Source organism: Petromyzon marinus, chromosome 16 (assembly GCF_048934315.1).
Source record: "Petromyzon marinus isolate PM22_M1 ecotype Great Lakes invasive population chromosome 16, UKy_Petmar_22M1.pri1.0, whole genome shotgun sequence".
Lineage (NCBI taxonomy): Eukaryota > Metazoa > Chordata > Hyperoartia > Petromyzontiformes > Petromyzontidae > Petromyzon > Petromyzon marinus.
The window spans coordinates 10,754,608-10,781,838 of NC_133682.1; the positions used below are offsets into that span (position 1 = coordinate 10,754,608).

General features: G+C 45.3%; 1 protein-coding gene across 2 annotated transcripts in view; it reads left to right on the plus strand.

Annotated features, from left to right (window-relative positions):
• Positions 1-15,694, plus strand: part of LOC116942832 (ubiquitin carboxyl-terminal hydrolase 46) — a 29,084-nt gene extending 13,390 nt beyond the window's left edge. For both annotated transcript variants that reach the window (XM_032955180.2, XM_076067505.1), the window contains exons 3-9: positions 1,492-1,705; positions 6,974-7,218; positions 7,857-7,933; positions 8,828-8,911; positions 11,165-11,362; positions 12,882-12,960; positions 15,253-15,694. In XM_032955180.2, coding sequence (XP_032811071.1) covers positions 1,492-1,705; positions 6,974-7,218; positions 7,857-7,933; positions 8,828-8,911; positions 11,165-11,362; positions 12,882-12,960; positions 15,253-15,354 — 999 coding nt within the window. In that variant the 3' untranslated portion in view covers positions 15,355-15,694. The remainder of the gene's footprint in view (positions 1-1,491; positions 1,706-6,973; positions 7,219-7,856; positions 7,934-8,827; positions 8,912-11,164; positions 11,363-12,881; positions 12,961-15,252) is intronic.
• The last annotated feature ends 11,537 nt before the right edge of the window (positions 15,695-27,231 follow it).

The following is a 27,231-nucleotide window of genomic DNA, read 5'->3' on the forward strand; positions in this document are numbered from 1 at the left end:
GAAAAAGTATCGTTTGGTTCACTGTTCATAATACCCTACATTAACCCAAGCATCAAACAGGATGTATATTTGTTTTATGTAACGTTTTATTAATATTTTCTATACTATTACATATATAAACTTGAACAGTACATTTATATAATGAAAAAAATATATCGTGTGCAGTGCTGTACTGTGGTTAAGGACATATACGTACAGTTGATATTATGCAGTTTAAAAAAGAAAAAAACAACACATACTTTTATTTACGATGAATGATGATGATGATGGTGGTGTGTATTCTTCTGCAGCAGCATCATCATCGCAAGCAGTGCAGTGAGAGTACACTACTTCTTTATGCTGTAGACAGCCATCTCGTGGTTAACCGCAAATGGTCGAGCCACAGGGGCGTCATCCACAAACTGTAACTTAATGAATTTGGCGTGAATGGTCAAGTCCGCGGTGGGAAAACCCGCAGTGTCCGCAGTTTTTGAGTGTATTTGGAAATATTAAACAAACAATGTCTGCACTGGATAGGTCGACAAACTTGCCGTACGCCCGCGCTTTATGTATGCTGTGTTATGTTGAACTTCTTTCGCACTTTACGTAGCCAACCGTGCTAATCGGAGGTGCGCTGATGGGTTCCTCGCATACAATGATGTCTGCGCGATCCACGGCCATGATTAAAGAGTGTGGTCGCCAGCTTGGCCACCTGGCTGATGGTACACGCACAGCTCTCAGTCTTTCCACTGCTGAACGAGGGCCTCCCCCACACCGTAAGGGTCATTGGGGTTATTTCAGAATCAAAATATTTATTCATACCGGAGGAATCCGATGCGCTATAAAGGTCTTTTTCACAGATGTCCAGTGGGGGCGGGTGAGAACGTTGCAACAACACACAATACACAAACACGATAGTAGTGCAAAGTACTAAAAGGTAAACAAATCAACCAAACACATACAAATAAAACTAAACCATCCCAATCCTGTCAGGCAAAGCCAACTGAGGTATTAACTTCTTTTTCAGAAGCGACCTGGCTACAAATGATAGCTCAACAGAGCGGCCCATCATTTGGGTATTTATAGCACCAAAATAATACTAATTTGGACCCATATGTAACCACAATCCATTAAATTTAGATTTAAAGCTTTCGTGACTGCAAGGATTCATCTTCTTTGGTTCTTTCGGTAAAGCCACGCAGAATGAGAACAAAACAATATATAACACAATATTATCATTCTGCGTGACTTTACCGAAAGAACCAAAGAACACAATCCATTATCCTGTCTCAACCCCGGCTCGGCTTTCGCAAAGCCTTCAGTTTGAGCGCGTCGCTCGCGCGTCCAAGCACTCTCCGTGGCTCGTTTCCTTCTTTGGCTTCTGAGATCCTGACGAGACGGGGTGCATTCTTGGGTGACTTTGCCGTAGGTGGCCACCCGGCTTGGCAGCTCTCCGGGCTAATTGCGCTCGCTCTTATTCCGCTCGTCTCACTCCCCGTCGTCTCTCCGCAGTTCGGCAACACGTGCTACTGCAACTCGGTCCTGCAGGCGTTATACTTCTGCAAGCCGTTCCGGGAGAAGGTGCTCGACTACAAGGTGCAGCCCAAGAAGAAGGAGAACCTCCTGACGTGCCTCGCCGACCTCTTTCACAGCATCGCGACGCAGAAGAAGAAAGTGGGCGTCATCCCGCCAAAGAAATTCATTTCCCGCCTGCGCAAGGAGAACGGTGCGTTTGGGGCGCGGGTCGCCTTGCGAGATGATCCACGAACGTTAAGAATCGGAAGGGTCTCCGTCTGGCACCCTGTGAATTGGCCGGCTGTAACCCGTACACTTTTTGGTAAGCCTGTGCTTAGTGCCTTTAAAGTAACGCAGTTTATTAATCGCGTAGTTTTGTTGACGACTTTATTTGAATTGCCCAGTGTTTCGGTACCTTCTTTTTAGATGCGGTCGCATTTAGAGGGGTTGTAAATCCACGTTGCATTGTATAAATAGTATAAAGTATTACCCATGCTGTTCTGAACGTGTCCCTCTTTGGAAAGGGCTCTTGCCTGTATTGCAAGGCGATTGCCACACTCTTCTGATTAAGTCTATACGAGTCCAGAGTGTTCCGTCATAAACATGCTGCTGGAAATTATTAGTCCAAGAGACCTATTGGTTATTTGTCTATTGTTGATTTTTTTTTAATTAAACTGTGCAAGTATTCAAACATGAATACTGTTAAATTGGATAATAATAATAATAATAAAACAACCAAGCCCATTCCCTTCCCGTCCCTCCCCTGCCCTTTCGTGATCCCTCGGTCCTTGCCCGCCCCAGCCATCTAAATCACTTGTCACCGCTTTTTAAACTACGTAAACCGTTCCTGAGCTGAGGCTTTGTTTAAATATAAAATGAGGTAAGTCGTGAGAAATATTAATGATTGGAAATCGTGATGAATGGACAAGAACCCATTGAGGTGCCTTGTTTCTGGCAAAAGGAGACTTGCGATGTGTTGCAAAGTAAACTGCAAGTGGTGCTGCGTTTGGCTTCATCACGGCTTGCTTGACACGGTTGCGTATGGGCAGGGCAATCTAATGAAACGAGCCCGAGACCAATTTTCCTTCACCGCGTGCCTGTTGACAGAGCCCTGATCAATATATCTCATTGGCGGCTACCTCTCGCGTCGGCACCTTGGAGAGTCACAAGGCCAGGCCCTTAAATTAAAAGAGTCCCAGACCTGTTGCTGCTTCGCTATTGAACATGCGTTTTGAGATATTCTTTATCAACGGTTGGTTTACAAAGAGGCCCTGGTGACTCAGAAGGGCGATTTGAGGGCTGTCTGAACACTTCAGTCGACACCTCTGAGATTCTGGGTTCCAATCGAGTTTTCAACCATCAGTTATTAAACCAGGTTCTAATAAGTGAGTGTCAGAATCGGAGTATGTGACTTTAACAATCACCAAAGACCAATATCCCCCATATAGCCTTAATAGACTGTTGGGGCAAGTGCTGTTTGTGAGCACCTATGAAGGCCGGCACTGTCTGAGGGGGTGTGTGGCCAGCACCTCACCTGACCACCTTTGTCTCCCTAGTGGCAATGTTTACACACCGAACCAGGTACTCATTTGAGGCCGGGTCGACCTTGGGGAGGCCCAGGACCGGTTCAAATAATCGTCACTGATGTAGGCTGTGAGTGGGAATGGAAGTCGTGTTGCTACATTACCGCTCCCCGTCACTGCACATGTATACACACACACACATCTCAATTGATCCAATAGTGTGGGGTTTGGTGTTAATGTCCAATTCCCATAGTTCCAGACTGAGGCACTTTCGATTCTTAACATTCATGGAGACCGCTGATTGAATTTAAGAACCCTCTTTACATAAACGTGAGACATGCACATACGCACGCAGGCACATAAGATCTGCGTGTCCGTGTGCTCGTCATTATTTCTATTCCACTGCTGTTTTACATTCACTGCCCATTATTCTCATTCCTTTTCTGCCCTCCGTACTCCATTTTTTTCACGGATTGTGTTGTAAGGTACTTAAGATGCTTTGGCATTTAAGCTCCACATCAATGCAAATCCTTGTTCTTAATGCCCGAGACTATGTCAAGAGCAACATCTCTCCAGGATACCACCGAGGATGAACATATGTTAATCGGAGGTGACTGGATGGCTTGAAGGGATAATGCCTGTGTCAGAGCACTGAGCCGCAGGTGCTGAGATCCTCTGTTCAGATGTGGATATCAGACACCATGTATAAACCAGGTTCTCAAGTGCAGCCAGTCGGAAGGTTTCGGTCCAGTCGCCAGTGACTATAGAAATGAACGTTTGTATTAAATTCACTTTTCACCGAGCTTGAAACCTTCCGGCTATGATGATGATGAAACAATTTTTGGTGCGATGATCACGGGGGACACTCATTGCAGGGTATAGAATGATGGACGAGCCCCGTGAACACGTATGTGAGAGGCCTGTTGGATTGACACCGGAATTTTTGTGTGACCATCGCCTTCCGTGGGCCGCTCTCTGACACATCGTGATGCACTGCTCGATCTTTGTGATGCAGATGGACATTTCCTCCTTTCATGGCATCACTCCGGCAAGCACAAAATGATCAGTGAATCATCTTTCCATTACGTTTTTTTTTTCTTCTTTTCACGGAAGGACCGTCCATCCGCATGCTTTCCTGCTCCAGTTGGTAGTTTTGTCTGCAGCAGATTTTGCTATGCTAGCGCTCTTTCAGTTTCTTCTACACACCGATAAAATCGTACCCTGTACCAGTTGATGAATGTACATATGCAGTACACGTTGACAAATGTACATTCCACTGTTATTTGGCCATAATTTACCGTGCTGGTTTCGTGTGGGATATGAAGAAAGGTAACCGACGCAGGAACATAGAAGTGCAGTATAACAACGAGTGTTGCTGCGCTACCTTCTGCTGACCACCACAGAGCCCCACAGGCTTTCACTATCCAGGCTTTAACCTGCTTAGTATCTAAGGTCTGACAAGATTGGGTGCAATCCAGGTTATTAGCTGACAGATCCTGCACAATATTTCTACCAAGAGGACTCCAAGAATGGCATTCGACAATACATGACATGATTCATATAGATTAGTCTTGTCCTTTGGTTCTCTCGGTAAAGTCACGTAGAAATAGAAAGTAATAAATTACATAATATCATACGACGTTTCGATTGCAAAGCAGGCGATCATCATCAGGTACAAATGAAAGAGAAACAAACCTAGTGAACTTAGAAATATAATGCAACACAGAGCAGAAAGTCGGTTGACACAGCAGTCAACACCCTACCTGGTTGATTACGTCCAAGAGACACAGAACCGAAGACACATACACAGACACACAAGCGGAAAGAGTTAACACAGAGACACAGAGAGAGAGACACACGCACGGGCACACAGAGAAACAACGTCTCTGTGTCGAGGCCTTAAATAGCTAGAGAGGGGGTACAGAGAGAGAGGGGGGGTTAGAAGAATTAGCATGTCAATGGGAGATTCCACAATGAGAGATCCATCGCCAACGCTGAGGGGAGACAGAGACGGAGGCAACACTAAATCAAACTAACTTAGTAAAATTTGTAAATGTAATGTAATGCGACACAGAGTCGGTCAACACACAATCAACACATGGCCTGGTCGATTACGCCACTCCAAAGATTGCTCAATTAGAAGTTAAGTGTGAAATTTGGGAGAGAGACAAGGCACAGACATGGAGACACAAAGACAGACACACAAGCAGAGAGAGACAACAACGAGACACAGAGAAATTTGGGAGAGAGACAAGGCACAGACATGGAGACACAAAGACAGACACACAAGCAGAGAGAGACAACAACGAGACACAGAGAAATTTGGGAGAGAGACAAGGCACAGACATGGAGACACAAAGACAGACACACAAGCAGAGAGAGACAGCAACGAGACACAGAGAAATTTGGGAGAGACAAGGCACAGACACGGAGACACAAAGACAGACACACAAGCAGAGAGAGAACAACGAGACAGAGAGAGACAACAAACTTACATACTCCCCGTAGAGGTGGTTCAAACTTGATTTGAAGCTTTCGTGACTGCAGGAATTATTCTTTGGTTCTTTCGGTAAAGTCACGTAGAAATAGAAAATAATAAATTGCGTAATATCATGCGACGTTTCGATTGCAAAGCAAGCAATCGTTCTCTTTCATTTGTACCTGATGATGATTGCTTGCTTTGCAATCGAAACGTCGCATGATATCATGTAATTTATTATTTTCTATTTCTACGTGACTTCACCGAAAGAACCAAAGAATAATTCCTGCAGTCAAGAAAGCGTCAAATCAAGTTTTTGAGTCTTGTCCTCGTAAAGGCTCATCGGTGAACCATGAGCGGGAGAGTAATATTTAAAAAACGGTGTTTTTTTATATCTCAGAGCCATATTAAGTCTATAACCACATTTGATGTGGCGAGTTTTCCGTACAATCATTGGTGACCGGGGCTGAAACCATCAACTCCTCTTCCAGGCAATCCTCAGTTTACGCCCCTTTTTGCGGTAAACCATTGTGGAATAACGGCGCCCTTTGTTTTTCGACCTTTTATTGACACACAGGCGAGGCGGCAGTTTTCGGAACGACGTCGTCCGCAACGCGACGTACGAACACGCTGGTCCGACACCGCAACCCCAGTGGCGTTGCCAGCGGCCAGTGCGGCACGATAACTAGTGTGAGCTGTAGTGCAAGGCATCTCGTTGCGTGTACTCCAGCACTCTTCCCTTTGCCTCGTGTGTCTCGTGTACATGTATTTTATTGATATAGGCTAGGATAATATAGTCAATTTTGTCTGCGAGTGAAATCCCCTAACCCCTAACCCCCCCCCCCCCTCCTCCTCCTTTACCATTATTTCTTATGGGAAAATAGTTTTTGACATACGTGATTTTGAGATATTCACGCTTTTTTCCAGGAACGCATCTATCGTGCATGTCAAGAAGTGCCTACAATGCAACGAATTCTAAATTAAACTGAAGAGACAGGAACGTATGTATGTGTATTCTTAGCTCTTTCGGTAAAGTCACGTTGAAGGGAAACAATCATATAATAAAATAGATATAAAACAATATATTTTATTATTTAATTGTTTCCCTTCAACGTGACTTTACCGAAAGAGCTAAGAATATTATTTTATATATATTTTATTATATTATTGTTTCCCTTCAACGTAAATTTACCGAAAGAGCTAAGGATATGAATTACTGCAGTCACGAAAGCTTTAAATCAAAACGTATGCATGTGTGTTGAGCCTCTTGCGCACCCGTACGGAGCCAACCGTGCTAATCGGAGGAACGCGGTTTGAATAACAGGTGGCTCAACCCTAGATTCGAACCCCCAGTATCTCAGCGGTGCCAGCTCAGCGCTCTGAACCCTTGAGCCTCTACCTCTGCTTCTTAGCCCCGTTAATCGTGTGCATGTGCGTCTTCCCGCGATCGCTCTCCCACCCCCGGGGCTGCAAACAGAACTCTTCGACAACTACATGCAACAGGATGCTCACGAGTTCCTCAACTACCTTCTCAACACCATCGCCGACATCCTGCAGGAGGAGAAGAAGCAGGAGCGGCAGAACGGCAAGCTCAAGAACGGCGTCGCCGCCGCCGCCGCCGCCGCCGACGGTGATGACAGCACCAAGACGGAGCCCACGTGGGTGCACGACATCTTCCAGGGCACGCTCACCAACGAGACGCGCTGCCTCAACTGCGAGACGGTGCGTGGGTGTGCAGGGGTGCGCAGGGGTGCGCGTGTGCACAGGGGTGCGCGCTCGCTCACGCTGGAGGCTGGGAAAGGTTCACGTTGCGGGAAGGAGCTGCGTGGAATACAGAGGCGTTCGCTAGTGAATGCACAGTAGGCATGGAACAATTCACACACCTGTTAATTTGATAAATTGTAAAAAATATATGTAATTATGGTTTGAGATTTTTTTGTTATTAACATTACCGTACGGTTTCTCTTTAATTTGCATTAATTGTAAATAGCTCGTAATATTTAATTTATTTCCTCTGCTTATGACTGGGCTGCCTGTTGCTCTAAAAACTATGCTCACTGTTTCTGTACAGCGTCTTGGAATGCAGGCATGTTTAGACACTATGAAAATACTAATTGTAAGTGTAATAATGGTGGCGCACTGACCTGTTTCCAGAAAATCTGAATTTTAGAAAATGAAACTTGAGTTTCATAGCTGCATTAGCTGGTTAACATACTGCGTTTATCATGGAATGATATTGTTTTTACAACTCTGAAAACGTTGTGCCCAGTTGGTTATTGGATTGAGCCATCCTTTAAGTGCTGGATTGCGGGAACGCGAGTGATTTTACATGTCTAGGCCACCCTGTGTTTGCTTTACAGGTGAGCAGTAAAGATGAAGACTTTCTGGATCTGTCAGTAGATGTTGAACAAAACACATCCATCACACACTGTCTAAGGTAACTTGCCCACTTTGCTTTACCACCTTTCCATTTAAAATCTCTGAGATATGAAGACTTTAAGCTGGTGGCATTGGTCTGGCACTGCAAATGAATACACACTCCATGTTGAGCTAGCAAAAGTATATTGGGAATTTCCCACGGTGCTTACTGGCCTATATATATATTTCAGACGATTGCTCGTTTTTGTATCCCAGCAATATTAATAAGTTGAAGTTATTGCTGATGAGATGGATGTTTTCACTGATCTTGGCCGGAAACTTTTTCCATTGCATCCTTATGGTGCTGCCATCAAACTGCAAAGTAAATTATGACCTTCTCTGACACGAGACCCGAGTCTTCCCCATCTAAGATGGTACTATCGTGACGCTGCAGTTTTGTCAGACGTGTAATTTGATCATAGTGGTGATGACGGAGAGTTTGAGGATGACGAGAGTACTGGTTTGTGTTGCTGAGGATGGGGGGGGGTTATGATGATGATGATGGTGGTGGTGGTAGTGATGGTGTGGTTGTGCTCCTATAGTCATAGTAAAGCAAACATTATTTTCATAGAAAATTAAGCCGCTTTGATAAAAAAAAAACTCGATGACCCACAAATATAATTGAAATAATCCATGCCAGCATCATTGGTACATTTAAAAATCCACTTTATTTTAGTATCATCTATCTACAATTTTCCTCACAATGACCTACTTAATAATTCACCTTTTTCATCCACTCAGTCTGCCTAATGTCAGCAAAATGCTACTTTCTGGACAAGCAGATTTGACCGGTTATTTTTTTTTCCGGTACAGTACTCCCTTTGATCGGGGAAATGCATTCCCTGTTTATTCAAAGTGCACGACGGAACGCTTTCGCTGACGGATTGTTTATTTATTATTTCCCCCGCCCCAGAGGCTTCAGTAACACCGAGACACTCTGCAGCGAATATAAATACTACTGCGAACAATGCTGCAGTAAGCAAGAAGCGCAGAAAAGGTGAGGCGCCCCAACCTGACACCCACACGCCCCTCCTCGCGTTTGGACCTTGTCGGGTGTTGCGTTTCGCTTGCTTTGCCTTCGCCCACAAGCGGCTGTGCAGTTGATATGAAATGAAATGGTTCCGCTGGTCAGTGTTTGAACAGGCCTGGTTTGCGTGTGGTCAGTGTTTAATCGGCGCCGACGAACGTCGTCCGTTCTGCCTTCCCGCTTGACCCTTCGGTGGAGTGCTTGATTGATTTAATGTTAATTGTTAACGCGTAACGTTATCGTACGCATGATGTTGAACTTCTTACGTGCTAATCGGAGGTGCGGGGGGGGAAGTACAACAAACTAAACGCACTCGTAAGCGTAGCACGCAGGCTTAGATGAGTCGTGGTGCCCACATGCCTGTAGTTCAATGTGAAGCAGGCGAGGGTTTGTGGGATCACGTGGATTTGTGAGACTCCTCCCCCACCCACACTCGCAAGGATCTGAGGTGGCCCAGGAGATTCGTATCTCCCCCTATATCTGTTGACCTTTGAGTGCTTATACCCTGGCACGTGTGGGGATTTTCCGGGTACTCTTCTTTCCTCCCACATTCATGAACACTCAACAGGAAGTGGCCAATCCAAAATTATCGACGCAAGACCCTCCTGAAGAGGCTCAATATTCAGTATATTCTGGATGAGAAAATTTTACATTATTATTATCCCTGTAAACATGTGTGTTGTTTGTAAAAAAAAACACAACAGCAAGAAAATGTGGCTTTTTATTGATGTTGTGATAGTCTAGAATACTAAATATCAGTTTTGTTTAATGGGTTACAGAGGTTGGCTTTGTATGAACTATGTTACAGCACATTCCATTAGCCAGGGGCTTCATCCTCGTAATAATAAAATATAATTTGATCATGAATAATGAACATTCATTGACTAAGGCTTTTCTCGCAGCTCGCGAAATAATACTCGCAGAATCCTCCGTGTAACAAGAGTGAATGCATAAGGTCGTTTTAATAATTTTTGTATTCAGGCAACTGCTGATGGCTTCGCAAGCGTCTTTTCTGCTTGCCTCATTGAATTGGTCACGAGTTGCAAATGATTCTTGATTGATTTCACACACTTGTTTCCTTCTCCAACATTTTTTGCATCCCTCATCATATACAATGGGCACATTTTGTAATCAAACACTTGACTGCTTGAAAAAAATCAGCAAATTATACCTTCGAAACCACGTGTCTGAACCATCCCTAATAATGGGACCCTACTGCATCAGATAATACATGGGTAACTATATTGTGTTGTGCAGAACTCATTTTTAAGTTGGTCCTGGTTTTCCAGTTCATTAACTGGCACCCTGCAAGGCAATGTGGAATTGCCACCAATGGCTCATTGTTGCCAGGAGGTGAATATTGCCTCATTCTTATTAAATTGGTGACACTTTGACCATCATGACTTGTAATGTCCTCTGTTTGGATACATTTTGCCATTGTTCGTTCATCTTTCATACAAGCTAACGGCTGCCATAGGTATCCGCAAGCATCAAGTCCTGCAGTCTTTTGTGTTCTGTAGCATCGTATCTGGGCTGTATCTCATTTGGTCGAGCAGCAGAAATCTTAATCGCAAGACCACGAGTTCAAATCCTGACCAGGGTTGACTCGTACTCATTATCATCATCATCACCCATCCCATAGTCTCTAAAGTGAGTACCACCTGGCGAGGCTGCACCAGATGGGATATCTAATGTGTAATCTTCCCCAGCAATTGTCTTGTGTGTAGGCCAAGCCCCAGCCACTGTAATGTTGACGTCTCACCCCTGGATCGGGGTTGGCAGAGGGAAATGGGTGTCATTCACTTGGTCATATAATACAATTGTACGATCCAATTTGTATTTTATAACGTCAAGACGCTGAACAGAAACAGTGGGCATGTATATTTTATAGAGAGAGGCGGTCAGCCATAGGTCTTGAGCTGAGCCTGGACTTGAATCGGGGCGGAGAGTTGACAGCATTGATGGCTGGGTAAAGGCGTTCTCGGTTATGGGACAATAGTAAAGAATGGGGGACCAATGAGCAATGGGGATGACTGGGGACTTCGAAAGCTTTGGTTGCTGGAACGCAGAGCGCGTGACTGGGAGTCCAGCGATATGAGAGGGCTAGAAGAGTTTGGGGAGGGGACTGCTGTGAGATGAGAGGTAGGCAGAGGAGAGTGCACGGAGAACACTGAAGACACTGGAATGCGCGTTGACTTTCGACCGCGGCGTTTGCGACGGCAGGATGCGTGTGAAGAAGCTGCCCATGATCTTGGCCCTGCACCTCAAGCGCTTCAAGTACATGGAGCAGCTGCACCGGTACACGAAGCTCTCGTACCGCGTGGTGTTTCCGCTCGAGCTGAGGCTATTCAACACGTCCGGCGATGCCACCAACCCCGACCGCATGTACGACCTGGTAGCGGTGGTCGTCCACTGTGGCAGGTGAGAGCTGTGGCCAGGCAGCACCGGAGACAAAAGCGCGGAGTGTTGATGAGTGGCCGCACCGGCCCGAACCCATTTAACAATGGGGGACACCCAGGAGTCTGCCCTGCTGATGAGACCCGGTGAAGTTAAAACCGGTCCATTGGTTGACTTGTTTAAGCAAACGCTTCTGGAATATATTGACCTAGAAGGCGCAGTTGGCAATGCAATAATGTTTGCAAGTTGAACTTCTTTCGCACCGGACACAGCCAACCGTGCTTATCGGAGGTGCGGGGGAAGGACGAGAGAATGCCATTGAGTGAAATGCGACGCCTGCATTTTTCTGTCGTAATACCCTGAAAGTGCCTCACCTAATCAGATTTCGAAAGCTTGGCCCTGCACCTCAAGCGCTGCGGGTGGAGCCTGATTAGTTGGGAGACTCCCAGGTATCGTGGGCTATGGCTGGGAGCTGGCCAGGAGATCTCGGCAGTGGATTCTTGAAGTGCTTTTGAGCATTATCGCCCTGATGATATGCATTGGCTCTCTCTTGGTGCTCCAGCTTCCTCCCACATGCAAAATGCTCATGAATTTAAGTAACCTTATTATTCAGCTGGTTCTGTACGAAATAGGTGGATCACTCGGAAGGGCTAATGCTATAATAATGGCTGTTTTAAATTCCATAATTTGAATATTTGCAGGTTGTGCAGTAATGTTTCACTTGTGTGTTGTCACGGGTTATTGAACATTAATTAAATCTGATTGTTGGTAAAAATGTGCAAATATTTTTTTGCCACAATGGGCCAAATACCCAAAGCAATGTGTTCAGACCACTTTGTCAATATTTCAATCGGTGACATTTAAATGTATACAATTTCCCCTCGTTATTCACGAACTTGCTTTCCGCGATTTTGGCTATCCACAAATCGCATCTAGAACTCTACAGGACTGCAGAGAGAGAGAGAAATAAAGTGATGAGAGTTGGTGATGAGGTAAAGTCACTTCTTAGGCCAATATCATCCACGAAATTTGATATTCACGAGCATCTCTGCAACGCGCCCCTAGCGATTAACTCGGGAATGCTGTGTTTGAGCACAAGTGGCGTCGTAATTACTGTGCTGCAGTCACGGATACTTGTCTACGATTGGTGGCCATGCACGGCGGTCGGTGACAATTGAAATCAAATTCTTGCTTATACCGTGGCCTACGTCAACTTAGCCGCCTTTGAGTATCTTATTGAGACTGTGAAAATCTACAATTGGGGGGACACAGATACTCGCAGTGTGGCGGAGCCTGCCCCCAGCATCACTGTGTACCTTGTCAGCCTTATTTGGTCCTGACAACTTTTTCTGCCCCAAGTACGTACGGCCAAATAGGGGGATGTGTTTCGGGTATTAACTGCTGGATGGGTGAGTGCAAAGGAAACGCATGGCTTGAAAAGGGTGCACGTATTTCGCCAATTGTGTCGGCTTGTTATTTATTTATGAGGAAGGAAACGCAGATGTAATTGCATATTTGATCTCGTTGGATGTTGTATTTGTAGCGGCCCCAATCGGGGCCATTACATCACAATAGTGAAGAGCCATGGCTTCTGGTTGCTGTTTGACGATGATATAGTAGAGGTAAGTCCTTTCACTCTATTAGTGATGACTATTAGTTTATAATAGTGATGTTTACTTGATTTTTTGCGAAAAAATGTTTTACCATTATAAATAGCAACATAAAATATCTTCTTTGGTTCTTTCGGTAAAGTCACGTCCCTTCACCTGATGAAGGCCGCTTGTGTTGCTTGTGTTGTGGCCGAAACGTCGTGAGAATACTATTGTGTTATTTTATTTTTTTCAATTTATTATTTTATTCTCATTCTACGTGACTTTACCGAAAGAACCAAAGAAGATGAATCCTTGCAGTCACGAAAGCTTTAAATCGAAACATAAAATATATTATTTTCTTTGCTATTTTTTAACTCTGCAACAGAACACACTTTCAGTTATAAAGCATCCCCATTTACCATCTCATCTTTTTTGGTTTTCAATACAAACCTTGCAATAATTTTGGTTGCACACATCGGATGGAATTTCCTTTTCATTGGCAGTGGCTCTGCCAAGCCCCACGCATATCATTGGCACGGACATTCTCTTCCTCGCATACTGAACAGTTTTATTTTCTTCCTTCCTGTTGTATTTCCTCTGTACGTATCCTAGGTTTCCATTTCAAAGAATAAAAATCAGTTAGCAATTTCCCCCCGCACCCCCCACATCTTTAACGGTGGCAGCGCTCGTCGCCATTGGCAACCGCGAGCTGTTGGTGCAAATTCCACATTCCTATTGGTGGGGGATATTCTCTCCATGGGCCAAAGGGGTGGAGAGCCTATGGCGCACGGCATGTGGCCTGTTACCGAAACAGCCCGAAGACAATATTTATCCATCGCTCCAAGCATCATGGCCGGACTAATTGGTTGCGACTTAGAGAGGGTATTATTTTCGACCCGGGAAACGACGTTTCTATTTCAGTTCGCTCCGTCACTTTTGCCGCTCCCGATGGCCTTCCAATTCGCACAAATGGGATGCTTGCAAAGCACATTAGTGCGGCAAAGGTGAGAGCCCTAATGATTTCACGGTGGGCAGTGCTCAGGTGTGGTTAATGCGCGTGCCCAACAAAACCATTTGCAAGCCCTGCCCGGCCCTCGGTAGGAAAAATGTTCCCCCCACCTCGTCATTAGGACAACAATTGTTGATTTCCCACAAAGCAGTGTTCATTTTATCGACCCCCCCCCCCCAGAGGGTTAATGGATTGAGTTGGCCCCCCAAACAAAAATTGACCCTTTACATTGAGACCTCCTTTGCCAGTAACAAGATATAGTAATAGGCTTTACCCTTTTAACTGGCACAAAAAACTGACACCTTTATTCAAGGCATCATGTCTGCAATAACCACAACACAAGCAGTCAAAATGCAAACAAAAAGACAACTCTGATAATAATATGCACTGTCCTTGAATTTGATTGGTCCACACCCGAGACGGCTTTCTTTAGAGCCTAGTCTCCACTGGTGTTGGACCAGAAGACGCCAAAAGGCGTACAACTCAAAAACAGCACACTATCAGAGTATTGAGGGCTCGGGGTGAGCATTTACATTATGAGACCTCCTTTGCCAGTAACACGATATAGTAATAGGTTTTACCCTTTTAACTGGCACAAAAAACTGACAACCTTTATTCAAGGCATCATGTCTGCAATAACCACAACACAAGCAGTCAAAATGCAAACAAAAAGACAACTCTGATAATACTATGCACTGTCCTTGAATTTGATTGATAAAAATAATGTATGCTGATTTAATTTTTAACACTCTCGCAAAGACGGCCCACTTGAAGGAACCTCCGTAGTCTTAGGGGATTCGACTGTGGAAATAAATATACGGTAGAATAAAACGCGTGTGTGAAAATGGATGTGCACGCTGGTCCACAATCTACAGCCACATGGCGGCATGCAAACTTGTAGTTGAAAAATATATAAAACGGCAGATTTGAAATAGTTTTTGCCAAATTTTGCCAACAATTAAAAGAGTACAGCTGTGGGCATTGGTTGTTGGCAAGCTGTTTGTCGAGTACCCCTAGCAATTACCCGAGAGGATTTATAGTTTATTGTGCAAACTCGCGATGCGTCGTCGCAAAGGATGAGACGGGTGGACATTTCCCCGTGCTTGACACGGAATAACTACTGGACCTTTGGCTTGCGTAACAATAACAGTGTGGCTTCTTTTAGCGCACGCAGAGGGGGGTGGGGGGGGGGGCACTCTTGAGACTGTAAATCCGAACTTGGATGATAATCTCAACACTTGGTTTAAACTCATTTTGCTTGCCTGTTTGTGTGCTCCCTTGTCCCCCGCGCGGCGTGGAACGCGCACCTGCAGAAAATCGACCCGCAGGCCATCGAAGAGTTTTATGGGCTCACAACGGACGTGTCGAAAAACTCAGAATCGGGATACATCCTCTTTTACCAGTCGAGGGAATGAGGATTTGGGGAGTCGGGGTGTGGGAGATTGCGGCTATCCGTCAGCCGTTGACACTCTCGAGATGACAGGATGCCTAACAACATCAACACAAACCCGCTGTGTCCACGCACGTGCTCTTTGGCACTGACGGCGTTCGCGCTTGCTGCGGTCTCCCTCCCCTCCGCCGCCGCCCCTCCGGGTTCAACGCCGGGTCGCGCACAGGCGGCACAAGCAAGCTGTCCACTTCGACTCGGATAACTTTTATAACCCCGCTCATCTCCAGCAGCAGCAGCAGCAACAACAACAACAACAACACCACGATGGGTTAATTTGTTTTCTGGGAGGGGGCGGGAAGGGTGGGTGGGGGGGGCGACGTGGGGTTGGGGTGGTGGTGCCCTCTTACTCCGAGACCCTGGCAGGTACTTGACTCTGTTTGCGTCTCTGTATATACAAAAAGATTGAAAAATTAAACAAACAAAAAAAGTGTAAAAAAGAAAGCTCTTTTGGCCGGAGGTCAGATTTACCAACTCGGAATTGCGACGGTGGGTGTCCTCTGAGCGTTCAAGTGTCTTCTTCACAGCGTTTATTGTCTTAATTGTTTGCCCGTTTTTATTACATTTTTGCATCCAGTTCCTGGTTAGCGTTTCGTTTTGTGCTTTCTCTGCCGATGCAATCAGCAAGGCTTTCTTTGATGGGAATAATTTACAGCACGAAACCTTGATATTGATGTAATCTTTAAACTGACATTGGCTTTCGGTAAGTCCTTCCACCGCTGCGTCCCGATATGAACTTCCTTTTAAAAGAAACGTAAACAAAACATGTTTAGGATAGTTGTTTTGGTTGATTTAGTAATTAAATTAATGTGCAATAGAACATCATTGTTATAAATCTGGATTTAACATCCCCTTGCAATAATAGTATCCTATTTACGCGGAAAAAGTTCACCAAGCCTTTTTTTATTTGGAGGGTCGTGCATGAGGATATCCGGCCAGTTGGTTATTTAAGTGTTGCTTTCTAGGGGAAATCGGAGTGCCGGAAGAACGCTCAGACTTGCAAGGGAATAATACTCAAAAGGCCTGCACAGGCATGTCAGCAACCTACTTGCTGTACTGCAATCTCCTGGCCACCTCGCAGCCCAGCCAGGAGGATTGGGAGTCTTGCAGACTCGTGGTGATCTGTGCGTGATCCACCAACCCCCCTCCCCCCCTCCCTGCCCCCCGTCTCCGAAGTGCTGATTGCAGCAAGATCGCTTGCACATGTCTGTAATGTTTACTGCTCAGGTGGGTGCGTGATTATCCAGGTGCGTAAGGTGCGCGCGGTATAAATCGGACGAGGCGGACCTCAAGCCAACTGCTGTGATCTCCCCCGCCCCCCTTCGCTAGCTGGTATTCCACCACTGTGCACACGAGGGCAAGGTCAAAGTGTGATGAGAACGCGATACTGCAACTAAAGTTGATGCACCAATGCAATGTTGGGCTTATTTTGAAGCCTTGACCTGTAATTACTGTATAGCATAAGTGCATTTGTGCAAAGGTAACTACTGTACCGATACAAATGAAGTTGTATTGCGCGTAGCTCTGTGCGCAGTGTTGCACTCTTGACATTTGTTTGACCTTCCTCCGTTTGTGTAAGATGTCGCGAAAGGCTCTCCATAACCACATTTATTGGTGTTTTATTATTGGTTAAATCTGAAATCTGTTTTAAAAAAGGTGTCTAATGTCGGCACAACAATTTCCCTTTATCCCAATTTTAGAATGAAGTTCCTGCGTGTAATTCAACCGTTGCTCTGTCCCACGGAGAGTGTCAGTTTTGCTCAAAGCCAGTGGTTCTTAACCTTTACTCTGGCATTGCACCGCCTAGTTTCTCAATCGTTTAAAATGTATCATCTTTAAACATAGTTTTGATGAAACAAAGTACAGTAAAACCTTGGATTGTGAGTAACTTGGCCTGCGAGTGTTTTGCAAGCCGAGCAAAAAATTTAAATGAATATTAATTTGATAAACGAGCGAGGTTCTTGCAATACGAGTAGTAGTACGTATATACGCTTTGTACTGCCGAGCGTCACGTGATCACAACTGATATACGAGTGCTTTGATATACGAGTGCTTTGGATTACAAACACGTTTCCGGAACGAATTATGCTCGCAATCCAAGGTTTTACTGTACATAGTTTTGATGAAGCAAAGCAGTTGTACTTACGTGCCCATTCTTAATTTGCGTTTTCGATGATTTACCTGGCCATGTCTCGCACTCCCAGAACGGGCATCTCGCACCCCCAGGTTAAGTAACCACTGCTCTAACCAGTCGTGTCCAATCGTTCATCCTTGCCTTTGTTATTGCAGCAGGGTTGCCACCACATTGTGCTAAGGTCTAAACAAACGTGTGTATGGGTGTATCTACCAATCAGAGTTGGAACAAGCAAATTAGCTGATTACTAATAACGATTGCAAATTGTGTTGTTGACAACTGATGGATGGCATTGGCGAGTAATAAGCTGCCACTGTGAGTATTTAACAGAGCTCCTACTCCTGGTGTAGTCTCATTAGTTACCGGGATAATGCTACGATTAAAGAGAAACTGGCCAGCGACGTTTCTTGCGATGCATTTCGAGAAACGGGCGTTGTATCGCCGGCGGTCACTGTAAATGCCGCGTGTCTTTGGGTCCACTGTCAGTGTAAAATATTCTCAACCACACAAGCTCCATCATGCAAGGTTACTTAATTTATTTTGGTCAAATTATGTATGAATCACAACCTATAATTGCAGCTCTTAATGCGTGTGTGTGTGTGTATGTGTGGCGGCAAAGCAAAAAAAAACCGAAGCAGCTGGTGCTTTCTTTGGAAGTGGAAAATGTGCTATGCGCTTTGGTTCTTTCGGTAAAGTCACGGAGGCATGAAAATTTGTTTAAAATCACGACGTTCCGGGCGCAACACAGGCGCCCGTCGTCATGACGGCGGAACGCTCGCGGTCGCGAAAACTTCTAATCTGGAACATGTGCCGTTGAATGTGCGGGCCGGGGTTGTTCATCTTCCCTTTGTGCGTTTGTGTTTTTCGACTTGGCGTTGATGGCCTTTTCAGATATTGTGCGCGCGTTCACGTCTCGTCTTCCCTCGTCTCAGACATGACCCCCTCATTTCCGGTCTTGGCCGTACAAAAAAAAATAATGATAATGTACGTATACAATTGTTTGTTTAATTTTTTTTAATACACATATTTTTTTTTTAAAAAAAAGCTCATTAATCAAATCGTGTCTACGGAAAAGGCGGTGATGTGCTTCACGAAGGGGGATGCGCGGTGCGTATGTCGTCGCGTGCAAGGGAAGCCGATGGAAATGCATTTCGCAGCGTAAACCTCTATGGGGCTTGTCACTGCCAGAAAGGTGTATGCGGGAGTATCGTTCACTTGCAGATCCACCTTGATTTTGGGCATCGAAACTTTGCAATCGGAATCTTTCTTTATCCTTGAGGAAATCCGATGAAGCTGTGAAGCTCTTGTTCACAGGCGTCCAGTCGGGGCGAGTTAGAAAGTTACAACAATGCACACTACAATAAAACGATAGGAGTGCAAAGTATAAGAAAGGTAAGCAAATCACGATGAATAAACAAATTTTTATTTTGCCAAGTAAAGCCCACTGAGCTATTTGTTATTTTCCAGAAGCCCAATGAAGTGGCTTATGCGGAAATGTATAGCAGCCAAATAATCTTCACATTTGTCACATGGCCAGAACGTTGCGTTATTTATTTTCAACATCTGACAGTGAAGTTAATTTTATTTTTGAACCATCGCTCAATTCGACTACAAGGCCGTGTTGATGTGGAGGTAGTTAAAGGCAAAAAAATGACACTTTGGCATACAGCGGGCTAACCTAATGGGGATCGGAGCAGGATGCGTTGAGCCGACGGAGCCGTGTCGCTCATGACGTATGGGTAACACGGACCTTTGTCGTGCTGCTGCTGCTCGTGGAATGCAAATGGCCCATTCCTGGACCAGTACAACCCAGCTCCCAGCGTTCATGGAAATGTAGCATAAACCTCTGACCAAAATATTTCGGTGGAATTTGCTTAAAAAATAATAAGTTTGGCATGCTGTTGAATTTCACATCGCACTCACTGGAGCCCCCCAACCCGCGCTCGGAGGGACATCGTGGGTATTTTTAAACCTCGTCTCATTACCCCGTTTCAGGTGAATCTGCACGTGATCAGAGTGTGGACTCTGATACGTACAAAAATCATCAGCTTATGGGGGAACAGAAGCTTTTGAATGTTCTAAATTTCCCTGCCAGTTTTTTTTTCTGTTTAAACCACCTAACCTAGCGTTCTGAACATCTGCCCCCCCCCCCCCCCCGTGCCAAAACGTGATATTGATTTGTTGCGACGGGTAGAGAGTGGGCGTGTCTCTGTCTCGGCGGTTCGACTTTGTCCGAGCTGGCGTGGCCACAAACGCACGCTTGGACCGCGTCGCATACACCGGTGACGCCACTCTCTTTACTCGCTCTGACATTTCGGCATTTACTCTTTGCAGAGGTTTCACAGCGACTGCACGAAATGTTGAGGTATCCGTACGTGTGTGTGTGTGTGTACCGGTTCTGCTCATGCCCATATACTGGAGCATACGAAGTGAATTCACATTGGTATTCCAGTAATTGCCTGCTGGCAGTATGGTGTTATACGTCATTGTTATTATCATTGTATTTTTAGTGTTTGTTTAAAATTATAATCTAAATAAGTCAAATGTATATATGTTTGATATTCTTTGTAAATGAATGGACACATGAGGACGTATTAAAGAGGCGGCAGGCTCGGCAAAATGTTTAACCACGTTACCGGCACAGGCTGGCTGAGAATAAACGCGCCAAGTGCCGTACATCATCACCACGTTGTGAAAAGAAAAAAAAAAGACGTCGTCTGTGGCGCGTCTCCCGTGAAATGCTTTCGATCGAAGAGTTACAGCGGTCGGCAAAAACGTGCATCTTCCAGAATAAAAGCGGCCATTACCTCAATTGCGAGCCTCCACATATGCAAAATTGTCAAACAAGGAAAAAATGATGGGAAAGGAATGAGCGTGCAAAATTGAGCGATTGATTAATTCATGTAAACAAAAAAAACAAGCTTCCCTTGTTCCCTTTCACAATAGTGCGAAGTTCGCCGCGGGTGCAGGGCGGTGCCCACAAGTGCTGCCCCGTTGGGTTCGTACATCGGAGGTGTTTCGGGAGGGAGAGGCGCTCTTCGAGTGCCACGTTAAAGTCGAGGGTGTCATTCTGCACTCCACTGTTGCGGCAGCGAATCCGAATCCTCTGGGTCACGTGCATGGGAAGAAAAAGAGAGAGAGAGAGGGCTTTTTGGTGTTCAGCTTGGGAGTGGTCGGGGAAGATGGGGGGATGCGGGAAATGCAATCGCGGGCGAGGGGAAGACAATAATGTTCGTAGGAACACTTGGCAAACGAAAGTGTGTCAACTGTGGAGCAGTTTTCAACTCTTGCGAGAATAGGGTTCTTATTTATTTGTTGTCGTTTTTTTTCTTTGATTTAATTTTTTATGGGGGGGGGGAGGTTTTTTGTTTTGGCTCTGCCAGTTCAATCCCGAATTTCGCGTTTCGGCGTCAGATGACTTTATGACGAAAGTGGTGGCAAACGTTTTGTGTTTTTTTTGGGATGGGTAACGCCAGAACCTGTTGCCCTCTGATGGTGCACATTCTCCACATCATGGAGCGGTGATGCCAGTTTGCCTTAGTGGGCTTGTTCATGGGGCATGCCAAATGGTTTGTCGAGTTTTCGGGCAGCGTCAGAAGGCAAGTAAGGGCGCCGAGTGGATCCCCTTCCCCGTGGCTCTCGAGAAAAGTTGACATCGTCTGGGCCAAGGCGAGAACCGTTCATAGTTGTGAAGCAGCAGACAGACTCGCAGTTCACGCGCGAGTGTGGCGCGCTGTGTACACAATCCTAGGCACGTCGCAAACAACGAAAAGACCAGCGTTGTCTGGCTCAATTTCGTGATGCAATAATTTGCAGTTATTTGTATAATTATGTAGACACGTATGAATGGATCCTTAATCCCGACCAGTGTTTATTTAACATGATTTTTCGAATAATAGGGGGGCCAGTGTGCATGTAAATTTTTCACCGACGTTTTTGCGTCTTTAAAAAGCCAATCGGTTGTTTTTTTTCCTCTCTCTACAAACTCTGCAAATTGGAATTGACATCTTACTCGCAGCTTTCCCTACGTTCATTCAACTTCAGCGTACATTTGGTTCGATTGGACCTGACTTCAGGCAAGACGATATCATTGTGTGCAAATGCACACTGATGAATACGTATGATTGTGTAATGCATGCGACGCCAAATCGTGCCCCTATTTTCTCATCACGATTTGTATTGTTGAATTGCTGTTAACGTGACACACAGAGAGAGAGGGGGTGGGGGGGGGGAGGTTTGCTTTCATTTGTCAGAGACTGCCATGAGAATCAATCATGCACGGGCTTGCGCTGGACTGGCATTGTGAGACAATGCGAAATCCCTACGCAGTCCATTACGATTGCATCGCGATCCGTTTCTGCTGTACGCAGCAGCCTGATAATGTTGAAGATACATTCTTGGTGTCTGCGTGGGACTCGTGGGGGTTTTTTGCGATTTTTGGAGTGGTGGGCGTGCGGCGGGGCGGGGGGAGGGCGTTATAGTTGCAAAACACTGCTAATAAATTGCAAATAATAAAAATGTTAAACTTCACTCACGGATGATGACACAGGTATTGTGAAGAAAAAGTTTTTTTTTAGATATGAAGAACCATTTTGCGTATGATACAATGTATGGTTATTTTTTATTTTTGTTGTACTTTTAAAATGAACAGAACACCCAGTTTGCTATTGTGTAGGGATACAGAGCATAGCTAAACACACCTGTGTGTTCGGTCATCATTAACTGCAGTTCAGGCTGACAATCCAGGAAATTATATACGTACGATTGCATCTTATAAAGACGATTCTCTCTCTCCATTCCAGTTTATATTTGTAAAGATTTACAAAACTGACCCTTTTTTTCTCCTCATTTTATTTATTTGGAATAATTTGCAGTTTGACCCCCCCCCCCCCCCCCAAGGCATAACATTGTAGTTTCGGAAATGCTATTTGTTAGCAAACTGGTCGTATGTAATAACGGCGAGGGTTTTAATGCAAGTGCTCCGAATGGGGGGGGGGGGGGGGGGGTGGGGGGCACGTTTTACAGTAGTTGCAGGGTTTGTTGGATGGAAGTTCTCCGAAGTGTGTTTTGCAAACGGCTCGGTGCGGGGGAGTCGCCTGAACCAATTGTGAGTCCTTTAAAATGTGGCTGCCTAGTTAAAAAAAAAGAATTACAGAAGTTATTCTCGGAGCAGCCACCATTGGGATGAAGATAAATGGCAATGATTAACCTGTGCACACCCTTCATGCGATTACTGATAATTGAACCCCAAAAGTCTGTAATTGATCACCATAAACAAATATATTTGGGGGGGGCAAAAAATAAAAAAATATATATTTTACATCGTTTGTGTCATGTTTTGAAAGGGTGGTCAAAAAATGGTGTAATCATCCGCTTAGCAAACGAAAAGTCATTATCATGTGTACATGTGTAACGGTTATAACACGAAATATCATGAAACGGACTTCCCGATACATCGATGACATGAGTTGGTATAATGCAATGTTACTTCAGCATTCGGTTGGATTTGTATAAAACAAAAAAAAACAAAAAAGGTAATGAGGTATGAGTCATCTTTATGGCCTGTTTTGGGGGATTGCCATCCGGAAGGGGGAAAATATACAATGATTGTAAATTGTAAAATGCACTTTTAAAATAAAAAAAGTCTACAAAGTAAGTTTTTGGATCATTTGTAATTTACGGCACTTTGTTATTTCATTGTTGAAGGCCACGCCATGTGTTTTGTCATAAGCTTGTTTGGCTCCTTCATGATGGTCGATGTTGCTTTGTTGAGGGTGGGGTGCCTGGGACGAGTTCCGATATCACTTGCTTTGGCCGGGAATGGAACTCTGCTCACTGGGTCCGTAGTGCACTGCGTTCATCACTGCAACAGTGCAGCGCCCTCTCAATGCAGGGCGAGGTTAGTTTGACAAAAAGTGTCTTGATTTCTGCCGTGTAATTTTAATGTATGTGCACCACAACTTTCAGAATTACATCTAAAACCAGTATATAAAAAAACCCTGCAAAATATGGAAATGGGGATCATGTAATGATACATGTGTGCGTATGTTGACAGTATTTGTGTCCAAGATACAATTCAAGCTCATTCACAATCATCGGCCACCTGCACCGTTCAATGTAGTTATTTCTTACCAGCTTAACATTTTATTTGTAGTTTTAGTTACTAACTTTAGCCATTGGGCTGAACACAGCTTTCCGCAAAATATAGCTTTTGTCAAGAATTTACAAGTACAGTACAGTGTACAAGTTATATACAATGTTGGTCAGTAACGCGAGAAAGTATTTGAATTCTGTGCAAGTAAATCTTTCCAGTTCTGGGGTGGAGGAGGCTCATTGGGCCAGTTTTGTAACAATCCACCTCGTGTCCTCGACTCGACAATCGCCAGTTTGCTGCAAAAATTAAGCCAGGCCCCTGGTACGCCTTGGCCTCTGCTGTTTAGAATCAACATGCCTCTTAAGAACATTTGGCTGCTGCCAATTTCCACACGATAAACCACTTCGTTGAGGTATCATTTGTGGCCCGAGCCGCTTCTGAAAATGAAACTAATAGCTCAGTGGGCCTTACCTGGTAAAATAAAATTAAAAAAAACACGATTTCGTGTTGCTGGTAACTCCGCGGGACTCTCATGAGTTCAGGTGTCCTGCCATATCTCTGGGCTTCATCGTGAGCGAGACGGGGTCAGGAGGTCGGTGGGCTGATCACGAAACCAGTGACAATAAGCAGCCATAGTCTTGGTTCTTTCCGTCAAGCCACGTAAACGAAGACCGTAGATGAACCGCTTGTGTTGCGATCGAAACGTGGTTTTTCTTGCTTTTTTAATTTTGTTTTTAATTGTATTTTCTATCTACGTGACTTTACCGACAGAACCAAGAATATGAATTCCCGCATATTCTTGTGGTTCTTTCGGTAAAGTCACGTAAATGGAAGAAAAAAATGCAATAAAAATTTCAAATAAAATAAATTTAAAATATTTAGAATTGATCATTTTTTTTCTTTGTTGTTTTCTATTTGCGTGACTTTACCGAAAGAACAAAGAATATGAATTCCTGCAGTCACGAAAGTTTCAAGTCAAAATTAATTCCTGCAGTGACGGAAGTTTTAAGAAGTAAAAAAAAAATAAGTGGCCAGTGTCCAATGCACGCCTCTACACCCTCGGTTTCTCTTCTTGTGCCACCAACAATCCACGCGCTGCACTGAACGCTCCAGGTGAGCCACAGGTGACGAGCAGGCTGCGATTTCAGTGGCATGGACGAGGTTGAGGCAATGGGTCCTGGCGCAAGTGAGGAATAAATTAACCGTGGCATGTCCCAATTCACCCCCCCCCCCGATCTTTATACATAATAGAGGGTTTTTTTGGGTTGGATCGCGTAAATATATAAAACGTGTCGTTAAAACCCGCCACCACCCGACACAGCCAACTAGTAAGGGTTGTGACGTTTATAGAACGTGGCCAATTCGCCAACAGGAAAAGCACACAATTAGCTTGGTCAGGCGACAGCCAGATTTGTGGAGAAGTCTTACTGTTTCGTTCCTTATATAGAGGCGTAGATGTGGTGACCACCCTTCTGCGCTCTTGCATAATGTGGTGGGGGGGGGGGGAGATTACTGAGGCAACGTACATGATGCATGTACATTACGCGAGCCCTTTGAACTTGTCCTTCCTGTCTATTGTGTTGATTAAAATAGCCCTAAAATAGCCCCCTTTGTAGACATTTAAACAATGTGTTATGTTGATGATTCGCTTCCACGCAGCACTAAGGCGGTAGCTATCGGTTGAAGTTATTTCTAGCCTGGTGGTGTCTACGGCCCTTCAGACCTGGCAGTCCATGGTACAGTTGCACACTTTATGTACCACTCTGTGATGTCGATTGTAACTAAAAATCTCAACTGCCTAAACACGCTCATAATGAGAGGTTTTTGTTTTTTGGGTTACATCGCGTAAATACATAAATGTGTCGTTAAACCCGCCACCACCCGACACAGCCAATGAGTAAGGTTTGTTACGTAAACAGAACGTGCCAATTCGTTACATTTACATTGTAAATGTTGAGGGTTTGCTCTCCAACACACCGGGTTGCTGTACTAGTAACAAATTGGCTAGTTCTATTTACGTAACAAAGCTAATTGTTTGTGTCGGGTGGTGGCGGATTTAATGACATATTTACGCGATCGCGCCCAAAAAAAACTTACGGATGACATCGGTCGCGAAAGCCTACGTGTTAAACCTAAACACGCTGTGTTTTTTTCTGGTTTGCGAGATGTTAACTACCTCGCCTGGTGTACAGGAGCTCGTGGGTTCGATCTCGACCCTAACGCCTGCTGCTGTATATTTGGAGTTTGCGTGTCTCTCTCTCGCATCATCATCACGGTGGCTAGGAGATGTTAACTACCTCGCCTGGTCTACAGGAGCTCGTGGGTTCGATCTCGACCCTAACGCCTGCTGCTGTATATTTGGAGTTTGTGTATTTCTTTCATCATCATCATCACGGTGGCTATGCGATGTTAACTACCTCGCCTGGTGTACAGGAGCTCGTGGGTTCGATCTCGACCCTAACGCCTGCTGCTGTATATTTGGAGTTTGCGTCTCTCTCTCTCTCATCATCATCATCACGGTGGCTATGCGATGTTAACTACCTCGCCTGGTCTACAGGAGCTCGTGGGTTCGATCCCGACCCTGACCCTCGACACGGCCTGCTGCTGCTCTACATTTGGAGTCTGCGTGTTCCCCCCGTGGTTGCAACACGACGGAACGGGGGGGGGGGGGGGGCGGAGCGGGGGGGGGACTTGTTGCGCAATCTTCTTTTGTAAATAAACCGATCGTGGCTCGCGTGTGGCACCGGGGGGGGGTGGGCACAGCGACCGAGGCCACGTGACACGGCGCCTCGAGATTGCCGCAGCAGCAGTCGCGCGGTGTCCCCTCTCTCGTGGCCACTGCCGGCGATGCGGGCTCTACCGACACGCACGTTGGGCGGCGTACGGAGCCAGCCTTGGGGGGGGGAGGGGGAGGGCGTACATACATGACGTCACGCACCTGGGGTGGGTGGGGGTCAGACATTTGTGACGATGTGTGACGAGTGGGGGGGGGTTTGAGAAATGTGACGTCACATCAAAATGCGCAACTTTAAATAAAGAGAGACAACACGTTCTACTTAATTAAATAGACTTTTTAAATAAATGTTTTCTCCTGCGCCACATTAAATACGCACTACAATAATAATGATACTAGGTTAAAGCGATTTGAAGCATGTGTGTGGGGTTTTTTTTTGGGGGGGGGGCAGAGCTTTGTGACGTCATATTTTAGGGGGGGGGGTCTGACTTTTTGTGACGCCGTGTGACGAGGGTGGGGGGGTCAGAAATTGTCCAAAATCGCGTGACGTCATTTATGAACGGCCCCTTGCTACGTATGTTGAACTTCTTTCGCACCGTACGTGTCTCTGTGTATCTCCATATTTCTCAGTGTGTATCCGTGTCTCTCTGTGTATCTCCGTATGTCTGTGTGTGTCTCCGCGTCCCTCTGTATGTATCAGCATCTCTCTGTGTATCTGTGTCTCACTGTGTCTCCGTGTCTCTGTGTATCTCCGTGTCTCCCCGTGTGTCTCCGTGTCTCCCCGTGTGTCTCCGTGTCTGTGGTGTCTCCGTGCCTGTGTGCGTCTCCGTGTCTGTGTGTGTCTCCGTGTCTGTGTGTGTCTCCGTGTGTGTCTCCGTGTGTG